The sequence below is a fragment of the Elephantulus edwardii genome, unplaced genomic scaffold (assembly GCF_000299155.1).
Source record: "Elephantulus edwardii isolate Elephantulus edwardi_28Jun2011 unplaced genomic scaffold, EleEdw1.0 scaffold00053, whole genome shotgun sequence".
In the NCBI taxonomy this organism is placed as follows: Eukaryota; Metazoa; Chordata; class Mammalia; order Macroscelidea; family Macroscelididae; genus Elephantulus; species Elephantulus edwardii.
Genome location: NW_006399803.1, coordinates 6,612,732 through 6,629,237, shown reverse-complemented (window position 1 = coordinate 6,629,237; position 16,506 = coordinate 6,612,732). Strand labels below are relative to the sequence as shown.

Below are 16,506 nucleotides of genomic sequence, written 5' to 3'. Positions count from 1 at the left end.
GTGTATGGAGTGAGGTGTGGGTCTTGCTTGAGTCTTTTGCAGATATTTTTCCAATTTTGCCAACACCATTTGTTAAAAAGGCTGTCGTTCCCCCACTTCATGTTACTGCATCAGAATCACCAGACTTCACCAAAAAAAGCTCAACTCATTGCCCTTGATTGGATCCCAGGCTGTAAATTGTGTCCCAGGCTATAAACAACATGGGAAGAAATTGCTTGTCTTTCTTCCATGGAGTAGCTGGTGGATTAGGACTGAGTACCATTTGGCTGGCAGTGCACCTCCTTACGCACTAGGCTGTTAGAGTTCTCTAACTTAGTTTAGGGGTCACCTTTTCAAAGTATCCTTTGATTACCTACAGTTCTGTGCTCTCAAAGATTTCCATGAATAATTCTATCTGGACACATACTACTCTCATAAAATTCTGCATTTCCATGTATTTCTGCTTCCTCTGGAATGTAATTTCTGAGAACCCAAGGCTCTGTTTTACTTGTGTTATATCTCTATCTCTGTGTGCCAGAGAGTTGGTGCACCAGAAATCTTGAAATGTTAAATACCTTCAGGAAGAGATGATACTGATTGGAGGGAATAATTAATTTTAGTCAAAGTCACAGCTGACTCATAGTGGACCCTCCACTTGGTTTTGGAAGCCTTAAATTACACAGGAGACTGGAAGAAAATTTCCTATCTATGTCTTTCGGGGCTTTGGAGTAAAGACCAGGGTTAATGGAGGAGGTAGGATTTTTTGCAAACATAGAAGAATACACACTCAGTATACATCTCTGACTTTTTAAAGAGTGTGAAAAGATAATAGTTATCTTGAGAGCTGGACAATGAATAAGGATGGCAAATGAAGAATACCTGCCTTTGAGTTGTGGTGTTGGAGAAGAATACTGAGTATCCCATGGAATGCCATAAGAGCAAGCAGGTGTACCTTGGAGAAGGTGCAGTCCTCGTGTTCCTTGGGCTTGTGGCTAGGACAGATCATTATTTGGAGAGTGACAACATGTTTGGAAAAAGTGGAAGGACAGTGAAGAAGAGGAAGACCTTCTATCAGGTAGATTGACACAGTGACCACAGCAGTGGCCTTGAATGTGTCAAATATTGTGAAGATGGCACAGAATAGGACCGATTCAGATCTGTTTGTTCATAGGGTCACCATCAGTATAGGGTCACTATCAGTAATGTACTTTACTCAATGGCACGTAACAACAATAGTTAAACCGTAACAGCCTAGGTTTGAATTTATTTTCTATTATTATGACTTTTGAAAGGGTAGTTAATATCCTTGTGAACTAGATGTTCACCATGAGGTTTTTTTAGAGGAGCACAAAATAAACAGATTTGTCTCAGTCTTATTCAGAATGTACATGTGGCATAATGGGGGATTTGAGGCTTCTTCAGAGTTCGTAATCTCCCTAGACCTGTTGACTCACAAAACAGCACACACCCAAGACACCAGTAGTTTGTAGAAATAATATTAGGAATATAGATTTTTTCCTAAATTCTCTAGAGAGATTAAATTTGTTAAAGGATTTACTTTGTAATTTTCCTCTCCTTCAGCATAAATTGTTGTGTAGTATGAATCTTGAATAAGTAACAGTTGTCCTGAGTAAGATTTATATTTCACTTTTCTTTTGGGCTATGTAGATACAAAAATAAATTTTCATTTCAAGGTTTAACTGTGTAAAAGTACCCGTTGATCACTTTTTCAGAAGAATCTTCCACACCTGGTACAGTGAACACCCAAATGTCATAGCCTAAAATTCAGGAATCAGTTTTAAAATCTATTTTCTTTCATTTAACTTATGACTTTTCTACGTGAATATATTTCTTTTACTTATTTTTTGTTGACTTCTTTTGACTCAAACCATTTAAACAAGAATTTAAATTTTCCTTCTGGAATCTAACTTAAGGCCAGAGTCTGTCTGTGGCAGTGTGTGTGTGTGTGTGTGTGTGTGTGTGTGTGTGTGTGTGTTCGTGTGTTCGTATAGTGTGTACATATACATTTTGTGAGCAACTGAAAAACCAGTTGATTCCAGTCTTCCAGCTGATTCACTTCTGAGCCACAGTGATCCAAACTTGAATTCAAGTCATTGAGAGGAGACACTTTGTATGAAATGGGCAGGAAGATTAATTAATTAAAAGTTTAATTGAAAACAAAAAACTAATTTGAGTTCTTGAAGAGAATCCCCAAAATATTATATCCATACTAATTTTTAGGTCTTAATGCTCTACAGTTACTAAGTAATAGTGATACTGAAAGAAAAACAATTTCCAAAGTCCTTTTATTGTCAGCTTTTGGTAAATTTGTTTGTAAATAATATTTAGAGAAAGACAGGAAGAGTGTTGGAAGGAACTTTGGACGACTTTGTATGCCTGATATAATTGATTTGGATATACAAAGCTAGCTATTTCAGATTCCTATTTTACTGAATTTTAAGACTTTTTCTTTATCATTTAGAACATATTCCAGCTGGTTATAATTGATTAAATAAAAACCCTGACTATATTGGCAACTTTCAGGAGACTGTGTAAAATCATGATTTTACATGTACTAGCTATCTTTTTTACTATCGTTTAACCTTGAGCAGGATGATTAACCTGTGTTGATTTCCACTGAAAAATGAGGATAGAAGCATACTTACGATAGAGGATCATGAATTATTGTGCACAAATGGATTAGTACATGTAAGATGCTTAGAAAAGTGGTAATGGACCAAGTATTGGCTCTCAATTATGATTATAATTTCCATTTTCAGAGATCACATTTAGAGACTTGTTGTTAAATGCCTTTGAGTTGTAGGTGACTCTTAGCAACCCTACAGATGAAAGTCCTCAACACTTGCGTGCGTGACTTTCATCCTTTCTCCAGGTTCATAGAGTTTCCAGAGGCAAGCAATTTACGGAAGTGGATGCCACTCCTGCCTCCATTTAGAGACTAGTTATTTTTAAATGTGTCTGTATAACATGGATTTTGGAATGCAACTGATTTTTCCATCTGCACAATAAAAATAGTATTCCCTTGTTCCCAGGATTATTGTATGGATTAAGTTAGAGAGTGTTTGCAAAGACTTTGCCAGAGTAGAACTGCCTCACAGGATTTCCCAAGCTGTAGCCCTTGTGGATACAGACTCTGACACCTTTCTCACACAGTGTGGCTGATGATTTGAGCTGCCAGCCTTCCAGTTAGCAGTCAAGAGCTTAGCCACCATGGTTACGAAACATCATGCTGCCAGAGTGCCTTGGTTTAATATAAACATTTATGGGAATCCCAGAACATTTGATTGTGCTCATGTGGAACCTATTCCTGAGCCAGGAGGCTGTTATGCAAACACAGTAGGAGAGCACTGCATGGTTTGGAATTGGGAAATGTGTATGCCACGGTTCTATTCTCTCTCCATACCTGTGCAGTCTGTATGCTGAGTAAATTATCTGAGAAGCTGGACTCTCTGAGAAGGAGAGTAGCATCCAGATTGGAGGGAGACTCATCAATAACCTGCCTTATGCAAATGACACAACCTTGCTTGCTGAAAGTGAGGAGGACTTGAAGCGTTTCTTGCAGAAGATAAGGAATGCAGCCTTCAGTATGGATTGCATCTCAATGTCAGGAAAACAAAGGTTCCTACCACTGGACCAATAGGCAGACGCATGGTAGATGGAGAGGAGATTGAAACTGTCAACACCTTGCTTGGATCTACAATTAACACCCTTGGTACCAGCAGTCAGGAAATGAGACACTTTGCACTGGGAGAATCTGCAGTTAGGGACCTCTCCAAACTGTTGAGGAGTAGTGATGTCAGTTTGAGGACTAAGGTATGTTTGATTCAGGCCATAGTCTTTCCAGTTACTTGCTGTGCATCTGAGAGCTGAACAGTGAATAAGGATGACAAGAAAGGAATTCATGTCATTGACCTGTGGTGTTGGAGAAGAGCACTGAACATCTATGGATGGCCAAGAGAACAAACAAATATATTTTGGAGAGATTTGAAGCTGGAGTGCTCACTGGAGGCAAGAATGATGAGGCTTCACCTCACATACTTTGGTCATGTTGCTAGGACTTGCTATCCTTGGAGAAGGACATGATGCTGGGAAGAGTGGAGGGTCAGCGAAGTAGAGGAAGACCCTCAACCAAGTGGATTGACACGGTGACTGCAGCAATGGGCTCTTGTGTGTCAGAAAGTGTGAGGATGGTCCAGGATAGAGCAGGGTTCAGATCTTTTGTTCCTAGGGTCATGATGAGTCATGCTCAACTCCGCAGCACCTAAAAACAACAAATGTTAAGGGTGGTAGGGATTGTAACCATGTGTGAGGCATTAATGATAGTGAGTTCAGAACAGGGACTCTATAGATACAAGGTGGATGAAAGCTGCTTTCATAATGGACTTGTGTCATGGGATTATTACTTGAAATGAATAAATAATACATGTAATACAGTCTTATACCTAGCGCATAGAAACTGCTGGAAAAAAAACTATCCATCAAATAAATAGTAGTAATAATAACAGTAGTAAGTAGTCGTGGTTTAATAAGACTGAGTATATGTGGTACTTTGATAAATGCCTTTTGGAAATATATTACAGGTAGCAAAACTTTCTTTTATTGAATAATTAACTTTTGTCTTTACCTTAATTGTTCCTTTTCATATTTCCAATCCAGGGTTCTTAAAATGAGTCTACGGAAACAAACTCCCAGTGACTTCTTAAAGCAAATCATAGGACGACCAGTTGTGGTAAAGTTAAATTCAGGAGTGGATTACCGAGGTAATGTATTTAAGCTTCATCCCTAAATTTTTAACTAAATAAGGAAATGTGATTTTTTTACTGATTTTTCTTTTTAACCTTTTACATGTACTCAATAGATTGCAAAAACATTGGTCTTCATTCAGCAGTATATGTTTGTCTAAAGAGAGGAAAACTTGACATGAGGGCATAAGGCCATGAGTGTCTTTGTGAAAAGGCCATAGGGAATAAGAATAACACAGCCCCAGAGCAGAAAGCAGATCAAGAGCACATAGCCCAGCCTCATGGTACTTTTAGAGCCACAGCAGCAGCAAGAGGTTTGTTTATCCATTACTGATTCACAGCTGTGGTGCCAACAATGGGGTTTACTGGGGAAGTAATCTGGAGAGTGAGGATGGGAAAGAATATAATCCAATAAAAGTCCTGGATTTAGCCCAAGTTCCAAGACACAATTCCTCAATTATTCGAGGCTCTAGTTTCAGTTGAGCAGTCAAAACCAAATCATCCAGCAAGGTTTGCCTCAGAGCAGTTATAAGTCAGCTTCTCCTTTAAGCATCTGCCAAGAACAATGAAAACCTTTAACTGTAGCCAGCATAAATGCAAGAAGTCTCAGGTCACACCTTATCACAGTTTCTCCACAGCAGTGCCACAGTCTCTCCACCACCACCAGATTCTCACTCTCACCATGGTCTTGATCCAGTCTCTCTCAAGTCTTGCTGTGCAGTGTGGAAAACAACTCTTTTATCTTAGTCCCACAGCTGTTGATGATTTGCAAAATCATACTGATTTTCAAGACCAAATATCTGCAGTTAAGGTAGCTGGAGACCAGAGGGAGCTAACTATAATGGCTAAACAAAAAAAGCCAACTTTTAGGCTAACACTGTAGTGTTTCAGAATCATCTCTTTCTAGCAAGGAAATGTTTACTTTCAGAGATTACTCTGGCAGCATAGTATGTATTTCTGTTTTCCAGTGTAATGTGTGACTTGGTTCTCTACTTTGATACTGTATGTGCTTCTATTCCTTGGTTATATAGCAAGGGATTAATTGCAGCATTAACAGCTGGAGACCCCAGAACAACTTGGCAAAGCAACATTCACTTTAGCCGAAGTATTCTGGTGTGGCACGCAGTTATTTAGACAGTGTCATTTGGGACATGAACTGCCCACTTATACTATATTCAGGGTATCCATAGATGGTCTCAGTTCTTGAAGAAATTGTTCTTTTTGAAAGGGTTCCCACACGCTGACTTTTGTAGAAGGAGTGGTATCAAATTCCATTTCTTCAAACGACTAGATTCCTAATTTTTCAAAACAGAGCTATGTAAGTTACCTGGGATATTTCTAACAAATTTATTAGCAAGGCATTTTGGACTCTTGTGAATAATTAACAAATGGTGATTATTATATTCTTTCCTCTTTTTACACATGCATATATCATTTTATTGAGACCTTGCTGTATATCCTTACCATATTAATCACTTCACAAACATTTTGATTTTATCTTCACAAACAGCCTTTGTGATCTCTGTTGCATTATTTCTATCTCAAAAACGAATTGCTGAGACTTAAAGCTTGATTCCAAAGCCTTATGAAAAAAAACACTTGTTTTTGTACTGCTTTGGTTTTTTGGCTCTAACAACAACAGCAACAACATTCCTTTAGGTCAGTCTTTAAAGCAGGTCTTTGGTCTACTTCAGTCTTTATAGTAGAACTGAATAGCAAGATTATTATTGATATCAAGTCAACCCATTAACAATGGATTTGAACTTTGCCCTAGACTCTGCCATCTTCATCATCTCTGTTATATTTGAGCCCAGTGGTATAATGTAAACAATTATATACTGCTTCTCACTTGTAAACTTTTGATGATGAGTCTAGAAGAGGCAGTAGTTTTCTAAAGAGTTGAGAATATTTATTGATTAGAAGAAATAACATGTTAATTATCTTCTCAGTAGGGTCCTTACTGAAAAGATAAACCAGGTTGACCTTTTTTTCTTCTCTGTACTCCTTAGGGAAAAAGTTTCTGTTTAAGAAGCTGATATTTGCACTTTTTAAAAGAAATGTCAAAGCAAATAATGGAGAAAAGCATGTAGTAGAAAGCCAAATCTCAAAATTCTCCTTACCTGAGATAATAACCTTACATATATAGGTTGTTGTTGTTGTTATGTGCCGTTGAGTCATTTGCGACTTATAGCGACCCTATGTACAACAGCCCTAAACCCTGCTCTGTCCTGTGCCAATCGCACTGCCTCTGACACACCCATCCCGATTACCCCAGTCACTGAATCAGTTCATCTCATAGAGGGTCTTCCCCTCCTGTGCTATCCCTCCACCCTCCCAAGCATGATGTCTCTCTGCCAAGGACCTGTCCCTCCTTACAACATGTCCAAAGTATGTCAGACAAAGCCCCAGACTCTTTGCCTCCAAGGAGCAGCCTGGTTTAATCCTCTCCAGGATGAATCTGCTTGTTTTCTTGGCAGTCCATGGTGCATTAAGTACTCTTCTCCAGCACCACAGCTCAAAGGCATCAATTCTCCTTCTATCCTCCCTAGTCATTGTCCAACTCTCTGATGCATAACAGGTGATTGCAAAGACCATGGACTGTATCAGGCACACCTTAGTCTCCAGAGAGACACCGTTGCTCTTGAGTACTTTAGAGAGGTCCCTAACAGCAGACTTTCCCATTGCAATATGTTTTTTGATTTCCTGACTGTGGAGCCGAGCAAACTGAAACTGTGAGCAATCTCAATCTCTTCGCCATCCATGCTGATGTGACCAATTGGTCCAGTGGTGATAATCTTTGTCTTCTTGACATTGAGACTCAGTCCATACTGAGGGCTGCAGTCCTTGACCCTCTGCATATATAGGTAGATAAACATAATTTCTACATAAGTAGGACTATTCTGCACATTCTTGTACAGTGTGCTTTGTTGTCACCCCACACCCACTCTACTCCACAATATAGTTAGTTCTGTGAAAATGCAGAGTTTTTTCGTGACTGCGTATGAAGGAGTCTGTGTGTGAATAAACCGTAGTATTATTTTTGTTCTTGTTTTCCTGTTGATGGACATTTAGATGGCCAGTAATTTTATTTTTTTTATTCTTTTCAATCCTTTGGCCTGAATTTTGAACACTTGTGTAAGTGTCTCTTTTGAATAAGTTCCCTGAACAAGGATTTCTTGAGTTAAAGATTTTGCCAAAGGCCTGTTCACTAAGATACAAAGGTTTATCCTTTGCCATGTTCTCACCTGCCTATATATTAGCTATTATTTTTTTCTCCTGCAGTTTCTTCAATCTAACTAACAAGTAATAACACCTTCATTTCTATTTCTTTTCTCGTGTTGTTAATTAGGTGCCGTCAAGTTGAGTACAACAACTCATAGGAAGATTTTTTTCTAAAGAGGTTGAAAAACTTTTTTTTCCTTTTTTAATACCTTTACCACTAACTTTTGATACCACCTGAAGTCCCTCCCCCACCCAGGGGAATGCACCATTCCTGAAGCTATTGCAATACCAGGTTGATGCGTGGAGTGGATGGACTAACCTCCTATTCCATTTCCTAGTTCCAAAAATCCATTTAATATAGTGTTCTTGGAAAGAGAATGTATCAGATATTAAGCTGATAAGAGCAGATACTACATTTGATCTTAGCCAAAAGGCTTTGAAGCGATGCGAGGTTGAAAAACTTCTAAGAAGTAACCATAGTTTTTCTCCTTTCATGAATCATCTGTTCATGACTTCTGTACTGTTTTACATTAATAGAAAATATTACTATGAAGAATGCTTTTCGTGATTAAATTAAACAAAACTCCCATGCCTCTATAGCAGCCTCTAAGTTTGAAGAAAATGATGTTTTATCTTTTTTTATAAGCTGTTTACCCCTTAGAGAAGGAAGAGAGAATTCCATCCTTATGATGCAGATTTAACTTTTTTTACAAAACTTTTGTATGAGAATAGATATTTCGTTTAAGTGAACATTTAATATTGAAATGCTTTTGCTTAATTTTCAAATGTGTTTGCAGTACGATATATTAAGTTGTTCATTTCTGATTGCGGGTTAGGTGTAAAATGATATACCTCCCCCCCCCCAAAAAAAAGCTAACGTTTTATTTTAAACTTCCTTTCAGTAAGAAAGAATTAAAATTAATTGCTCACGAACATGATTCTTTGAAAGTTTACAGCTTCTAGTGGATTTCTGTTAAGTTAATATCTTGTGCTTTTATGATACATACAACTTCAAAAAGGAACTTGTTTATTTATAGGATAATTGGGGCAGAGGCAGAGACTGAGGAGCATGTTAACAGAGTTGAGACTTTAAATGAAACCATTGACTCGGCAATCATATCAAATCTGTTACCCTCCTCCCTACCTAGAAATAGAGCACTTTAAATTAGAGACTCGGAATTGGAGCCTTACCAATTTATTTTTTTAAAACTTAAAAAAATGAAGAAGAATTTTGGAAGTAGAAATTTTTTAAATTTTTTTAAATTAAGTTGTACAGCAACCAATAAAACCTTTTTGATGATAATCAGATCAGCAGAGAATTTTCTAGATAATTTTGAAATTTGGTTTCAGTTTTACTTTGTTTTAGAATGTTTATATTTCAGTTAAACCACTTTGATATGACCTGTTCTTTGTTACATGTTTCATAGAATTTTGGAAGGAGAAATTTTTTTTTTAATCTTAAAAAGGGATAAAGGAGAATTTTGGAAGTGAAAAACTTTAAGATAAAAAAAAATCTGCAGGTCAGAATTTTGTGACGTGTATATATATCATCTTGGCACAATTAAAAAGATTTGCTTGAGTAATTTCCTTGAAAGCTCCCTAGAATGTTTTTAGCCATTTTTGTGTATTAGTTTTTATTTCAAAATATTAGAACTGTAACAAAACAGAATGGGATGTGTTATAATGCAATATGTTGCCCTGTATTCTCAAGCTGCTCTTCACCATGAGTCACAGCTTTGAGATGTTCTTTCAGGAGCACCTGCTGTCTCCTCTTCTATTATTTTAACAGATTGTGGAGACTTCCTCTTAACCCTGGAGTACATTCATCTGCTGCAGTAGATGTTGTGAAAGAATGAAATAAATCTGCCAGGCCCATATTTCATTTAGTAGCTGAAGTAAAAAAATGCCACTGGGACAGAGGAGTCGTGGATAATGGTCATTTGTTCCTGTGTAATTGCCCACTCCTGTTTCTTGCTTTCAAAGAGCAGTATTTTTGTTGGAATATTTGTTTTCTGTTACTTTTGTGACAGCTTTCGAAGTTGCTGCTGTTCTATACATAAGATGAGGCAAGTAACAAGGTGTTGTTTTTTCTGGTGGTGGTAGATGGATGCCTGCTTTCTCCTACACCTCTCATCCTTCAGTCAGGTTGGCAAAGAGTAAAGAAATGTGTTTGTGCTTCAGTCTATTGAGTTTCATTTACAAAATGAATTTTTATATTAAGTGTGTAAGAGCTAATGAATAAAGAGATTGTCAACTCTAAAGTGTACACTGTAATTTTCAACTCTTGTTTTCTGTGTCTTCCTTTTAACTAAATGTCCCTCCAGGGGTCCTAGCTTGCCTGGATGGCTACATGAATATAGCTTTGGAGCAGACAGAAGAGTATGTAAATGGACAACTGAAGAATAAATATGGAGATGCATTTATCCGTGGGAACAATGGTAATATTCCTTTTCTCTCAAGTTATACAGCAACCAATTAAACCTTTTTAGCAGAGAATTTTCTAGATACTTTGGAAATGTGGTTTCAGTTTTACTTTGCTGTAGAATGTTTATATTTCAGTTAAACCTGTTTAATGTAACCTGTTCTTTGTTAACATGTTAGAATTTTGGAAGTGGAAGTTTTCTCCTTCCCTTCTTTTACTGATAAGGAACTGGAGGGCATTGGACCACTGTCCCGTATTTTAAAAATATACTTTATTATATCCACCCATCACATCTCCCTTGCCTCTCAGAGTCTGGAACTTGAATTGTAGAAATGGGCTCTCTTACTCTGCAGCTTAGGTTTGCAAAATGTGATAATTAAGTTATCCTAATTTTCCTTTCTCTGTTAGACGTTAGATGATTTTTTGTACTCTTTTGTTTGACAAAAAAAAAAAGACAAAATAGAAAATATGGTTCTAAAGTTACTCAGCTTTTTAAAAACTAATATATTTCTATGCTTGTATTTATGAATTTTCATGTAAAGACACAAATTGCAATAAAGTCCTGATGGGATTTTTGGGGGGAGGAAAAGACCAAATTTTTTATTATTATTATCCCTTGCTCTTTGTGCACTTTTTAACTCTATCCCCAAACAAAGCTCTGAGACTGAGTTATTGTGGGTTTTATTGTGTGTGTTTTTTAAAAAAATTGGTGTATGCTCTCTCCCTTTTTCATATAGTTCTCATTTGACTTCTTTTTACTAAAGCACAGTTGTCCTATCTTTAAACAGCTGATAACAATAGTCTGCTGCAGATTCTTTGAGTAGAGGGTTTTTCCTTTTACTTGTAAACTGTATCTAGGGTTTAGCCACTCTTCCAGAGGTGTGGTAGTGCTATTCTGATACTTCCTTTCGTAAAACCTTTCCACTGATTATCATGAGATTCTCAAGGTCACTCCTAGATTCCTGATTAACCTCAGTAATCGATACTGTGTTCTTTTACCTATTGTTGTAAGAGCCTTCAAACTGAACACAACCAATACCGAAGCTATGAACAAATCTGAACTATTTCCTATCCTGGTCCACCCGCACAGTCTTTCACACACTTGAGCCCATTGCTGCAGTGACTGTGTCAGTTGATCTCGTTGAAGGTCTTCCTCTATTCTGCCCACATTCTACCTTTCCAAGCATGATGTTCCCTTCCACAGAGTAGCCTGTCCTATAGCAGCGTGCTCAAAGTATGTGAAATGAAGCTTTATCACCTTTGCCTTCAAGGTACACTCAGGCTGTACCTTCCCAAAGACACACTGTTGTTCTTTTGGCAGTCTGTGGGACAGTCAGTATTCTTCTCCAACACCACAACTCAAAGGCATCAATTCTTCTGCTCATTTTCAACAGACTTGTTAGAATCTGAGTAGACACAGGAAGGGCACGGTGTAGGGCTCCCCTGTCATAAAAGCTTGACCAGAGTCACCAAATGTAGTATTTTTCCTGTGTACAAGTCCTGACTAATTCCATTTGGATGATTATGAGCACTAGCTGAGTAAAACATTAAATGGCACCAAAGATTGAGACACCAACACCCCCGTCCCCACCCCAACAAAGTCTGTAAGACTTTGATTGTTGTTAGGTGTCCTCAAGTCAAGTACGACTCACAGCGACCCTGTGAATAGTGGATCCAAACCCCATCCCCTCCTGTGGCATCCTCACATTTCCTGACCCACTAGAGTCCTGTGAGACAGTCATTGTGTCAATCCACCTGGTTGAGAGTCATCTTCTCCTTTGCCGGCTCTCTACCCTTCCAAGCATCATGTCCCTCTCCAAGGAGCAGCCCTCCTAGCAACATGCCCAAGTGTGTGAGGACTTGCCTCCAAAGAGCACTCTGGCTGCACCCTCTGCCAACATTCAAGCAGCGTACATTCGATATTCCAATTATTAAACGATGTTTGTTACTGTTTTTCCTAATTTCAACTAACTTCCAATCTGGGCTCTACCACTATATTACTATAACTGTGTTCCTCTAGTGTTCATAGGGTTTTCAGAGGCCTGTTATTTAAGAAGTGGATGGCCAATCCTTCTTCCCTAGTCTGACTTAATCTGGGAGCTCTCCTAAAACCTGTTCACCATGGGTAACACTTGTGGCATTTGACACACTAATGGCATAACTTTCAGGATTACAGCAATCCACAAAGACTTTGGTAGTTTTGTTGTTGTTGTTGTGTGGTTGAGTCACTTGTGACTCATAGTGACCCTATGTACAAGAGCCCTAAACTCTGCTCTGTCCTGTGCCAACCTCACCCTCTCCAACACCCTCACTCTCACCACTCCAGTCACAAAATCAATCCATCTCATCGAGGGTCTTCCTCTCCTGCAACATCCCTGCACTCTCCCAAACATGATATCCCTCTCCCAGTCCCTCCTTGCAACATGCCCAAAGTATGTCAGACGAAGCTTTAGAATCCTTAACTCCAAGGAACAGTCTGGCTTCACTCTCTCCAGGACAAACTTTGTTCTCCTAGCAGTCCGTGGTATAGTCAACACTCTTCTCCATAGCTCAGCGGAATCAATTCTCTATCATCCCTAGTCACTGTCCAACTCTCCGAAGCAAAGCACGTAATTGCGAAAACTACAGAGTGGATCAGGCGCACCTTAGTCTCCAGCCTGATGTCGTTGTTCTTCAGTACTGTTGACAGGTCCCTCACAGCTGATTTTCCAGTACAATTCATCTCTTGATTTCTTGGCTGCTAGTACCAAGAGTGTTGACTTTGGAGCCAAGCAAACTAAAACTGTTAACTATCTCAATCTCTTCACCATACATACTGATGCTGCCAATTGGCCCAGTGGTGAGAATCTTTGTTTTCTTGACATTGAGCCTCAATCCATATTGGAGCTGCAGTCCTTGACCTTTTGCAGCAAGTGCTTCAGGTCCTCCTCAGTGTCAGCAAGCAAGGTTGTGTCTTGTAAAAAAAAATCCTCAGCTCTTGTGTGTCCTATTCCAATTTAAAAAGGTAAACAGCAGGTTGAATTGTTTGCTTTTAAAACATACTGCACTAATTCTTTAAGAGCATTCCCCATCACCACCCCCGCCATTTAAAAAATATCCGTATTTTTTTTCTCTTTTCAGTGCTGTACATAAGTACACAGAAGAGAAGGATGTGAAGATACCAGGAGAGCAGTACTTTCATATTTGGATATATTTTTTTTATTAAATGCCCTCCCCCCTTTTGGCTCTTTTATTATGTAATTTGTCCTGTTTTTCTAATAGTTGATGGTTTTTCACTAAAATGATAAGACAAAGATGTGGAATTGCTGCATTTAATTATGAAGAGTTCTTTTACACATGACTTTCATATTTTCTTTTTCTTCTATGTCATTTGTACAGAATGCAAAAAGAATAAAACAAGACATTAAGCCTATTTCTTCCCCACAAGATTATTTAACATGTTTCCTACAGTGTCATTTGATTTTGTAAGCTTTACTTATTCAACTGACTGAAATGAGGTACATAAAGGCATATATCTAAAACCTTTTAGAGCAGTCCACTTTTATCTTACACCATCTTTATTTGCCATACAAAATACTGAGTGAAAATGTTCCACAAAGACATCCAGTTTCAGTCAGAGGCTATAAAAAGAGTTCATGAGGTCAGATGATGTGCAGCTGATTCACTCGCTTAGATTGAAAATAGAATTGGAGATCTGGCAGTGGCACTTCCACAAAAGGAGTGGGGATCTGAATTGAATTGGGGGAGAAATTACAAAGATCATCAATATGCCAGCTTATTTCTGTTAATGTTGATTCCAACTCGTTGCAGTCCTATTGGACAGAGTAGAATTGCCCATGGGATTTCCAATATTGTAATCTTTACAGGAGCAGCCAAGCATTTAAGTACCTTGCCACCAAAGGTCTGTGTGCCACTTAAGTGGAAAACCCATTGAAGTTAGATCTGTCAACAGTCATCTGGCAACTCCTCTTTTACAATTAGCCATTTTCAGTTTTCTGGTTCCTTAGGAGCATTGCCATTGAAAGTATTCTTTCATTTTAAGAGCACGGTGGGGCAGGTGCTATTCATGGACATCTCTCAGCAGCTGAGGTTAAAGCAAAGCCTGGGGCTTATAAACTCATTCAAGTGGCAATTGTTGGGCTATCAGGCAAACAAATTTCTCCTATCTTAGAATACAACCAGGGTGCTCCTTGGAGGCAAGGATGGTGGAGCCTCACATCCCTTAGGCATGTTGTCTGGAGGGGCCAGTCCTTGGAAAAGTAGAGAATCAGAGACAGGAAGACCTTGAACAAGATGAACTGACAAAGTGACTCTAACAGTGAATTTATATGATCATTGAGGATGAGCATGAGACAGGGTAAGACGGGTTCGGATCTGTTGTTCAGAAGGTTGCTGTGAGTTTTAGTTGACTTCGTGGCACCTAACAACAACAACTTGCTTGGTGAGTGGCTTTTAGAGAAACCTTACTTTAAAATCAGAACTGTGGAGGGTGACATCCAGGAATGGAGCACAAGTGTTTGTGGTATTTGGTTGACACATGGCAGCTCCTTTGGGTTATGGGATTCCTGCTGAAAGGATTTCCACAATTTATGAGCTTTCCACAACCCTGTGTTACTCACTGAACAGTTCTACACTGTCTCTGAGAACAGCAAGCATATTTGGGGACTGGGGGTGAACCAATTCCAGAGAGTGGTGTGAATATCATATTGGCCTTCCTCCTCTCTCACTCTCACAACCCTGTTTCAGGAGCCTGGTGAGATTTTTAAAGCAATTCTCTGATTGCAAGATGTGAGGGGAGGCTAGAGAAAGAAGGATGCTGGGTGGTGGTAGTTGTGAAAAGGTGCATGTGGCATTTTGTCATTTTATTTTAAAGATCAAAGAGTAATTGGAAACGACTCGTTTTTAATTAATAACTCAGGAAAGGTGAACAGAAACATTTCAGAAGACTTTACTGTGTGCACACTGAAAAGAAAACACTTTATGCTATGCTTCAATAATTTATCACTTCTTGACAGGGACTTGAAAAGGGTCCAGTGTGTAAGTACAAATCACCAATTTGCTCTTTTATAAATTACTTCTTTTAAGGAGAAAATGGCTAGCCCTCCAAGTGCAGCGCACACACGTTCTCATTTGTTTTGTAGATTATGTGAGGCTGCCAGTTTGCTGTGTCCCTTCATTCACGTATCAGCCACCTCTAAAATCAATTCCATTGTTATCTTCCACCAAGCCAGAGCATCCTATTTTTGCTCAATTCCTCCCTGACCTCTCTTTCTGTATATACATTTTTATATTCCCCTTGCCATCTCTCCCTGTTAATAACTGTGTGCTGGAGTAGTGTTTTCAACCATGGAGCTACTTTTAATCAAGATCGACTTTGGGAAATGCTACCATTTTATGGTAATAAAGGACTATATTATGCACTTGTGCCTATGCAAGTTGTCCCTTGTGTATACCTCCACACTGAGGAACAGTGAAGCGGTGTAAATGCTCCAATTACTTTTTTCTTAACTGTAGTCTCCTAGAGGTCAGGGAATGATTTCCGATTGCATTCTACCAAAGATATTTATTCTGAGTTGAAGAATTCTGCACTTCAGTAAATGCATTTTTCCATCTCTGCCCCCAAACCCTGCTTGCTACACACTCTCCTGGGCTGTGGCAAAACAGAATGTTCAGCAAGAAGCAGAAAACTGTGCTTAATTTTCAGACTATCTGACTTCACGTTCTGTTTTGGTCTTTTGAGCAATTTCTTGGCTAATCTTCCAACAAGTTGAATTGATTCTTCAAAACTGTTTATCCCAAAACAGAGCTGTTGACAAGTACAAATACAGATGGCAGACGTGGTAGGATTTTCTGGTTCCCTTCTCAGCATTCAGTTAAGAGAATGTTAGTGAGAGACGGTTTACATCTTAAGCTTGTTGTTCAGGGCTATATGGAATGCATGCTAACAGTACTTAATTATGTGACAAATAGTAACAAATGTTAAAGGGGTTTCCTTAGTGTCTACAAACAGAGCAGCATTGACTTGGCATGTAAGGGTTATCACCCGGGAGGCTTATAATAATCTACTTTATAAGAATAGAAGCAACCTCTGGGGGGGGGAAACTGTCTCTCATAATCACA

At 38.7% G+C, this 16,506-nt stretch overlaps 1 protein-coding gene across 1 annotated transcript; it reads left to right on the top strand.

Moving 5' to 3' along the window:
* The first annotated feature begins 4,666 nt into the window (after positions 1–4,666).
* On the top strand, positions 4,667–13,541 carry LSM6 (LSM6 homolog, U6 small nuclear RNA associated (S. cerevisiae)). The gene is made up of 3 exons (XM_006887001.1): positions 4,667–4,760; positions 10,289–10,402; positions 13,507–13,541. The coding sequence occupies exons 1-3, from the start codon at positions 4,667–4,669 to the stop codon at positions 13,539–13,541; spliced, it is 243 nt and encodes an 80-aa protein (XP_006887063.1).
* The last annotated feature ends 2,965 nt before the right edge of the window (positions 13,542–16,506 follow it).

What these genes read in the sequence shown, in the direction of transcription:
- LSM6 (XM_006887001.1), top strand. Translation starts at nt 4,667, where the DNA reads ATGAGTCTACGGAAACAAACTCCCAGTGACTTCTTAAAGCAAATCATA. An exon ending in TTCAGGAGTGGATTACCGAG is followed by an intron (nt 4,761 to 10,288) that starts GTAATGTATTTA and finishes ATGTCCCTCCAG; the next exon opens with GGGTCCTAGCTTGCCTGGAT. An exon ending in ATTTATCCGTGGGAACAATG is followed by an intron (nt 10,403 to 13,506) that starts GTAATATTCCTT and finishes TTCTCTTTTCAG; the next exon opens with TGCTGTACATAAGTACACAG.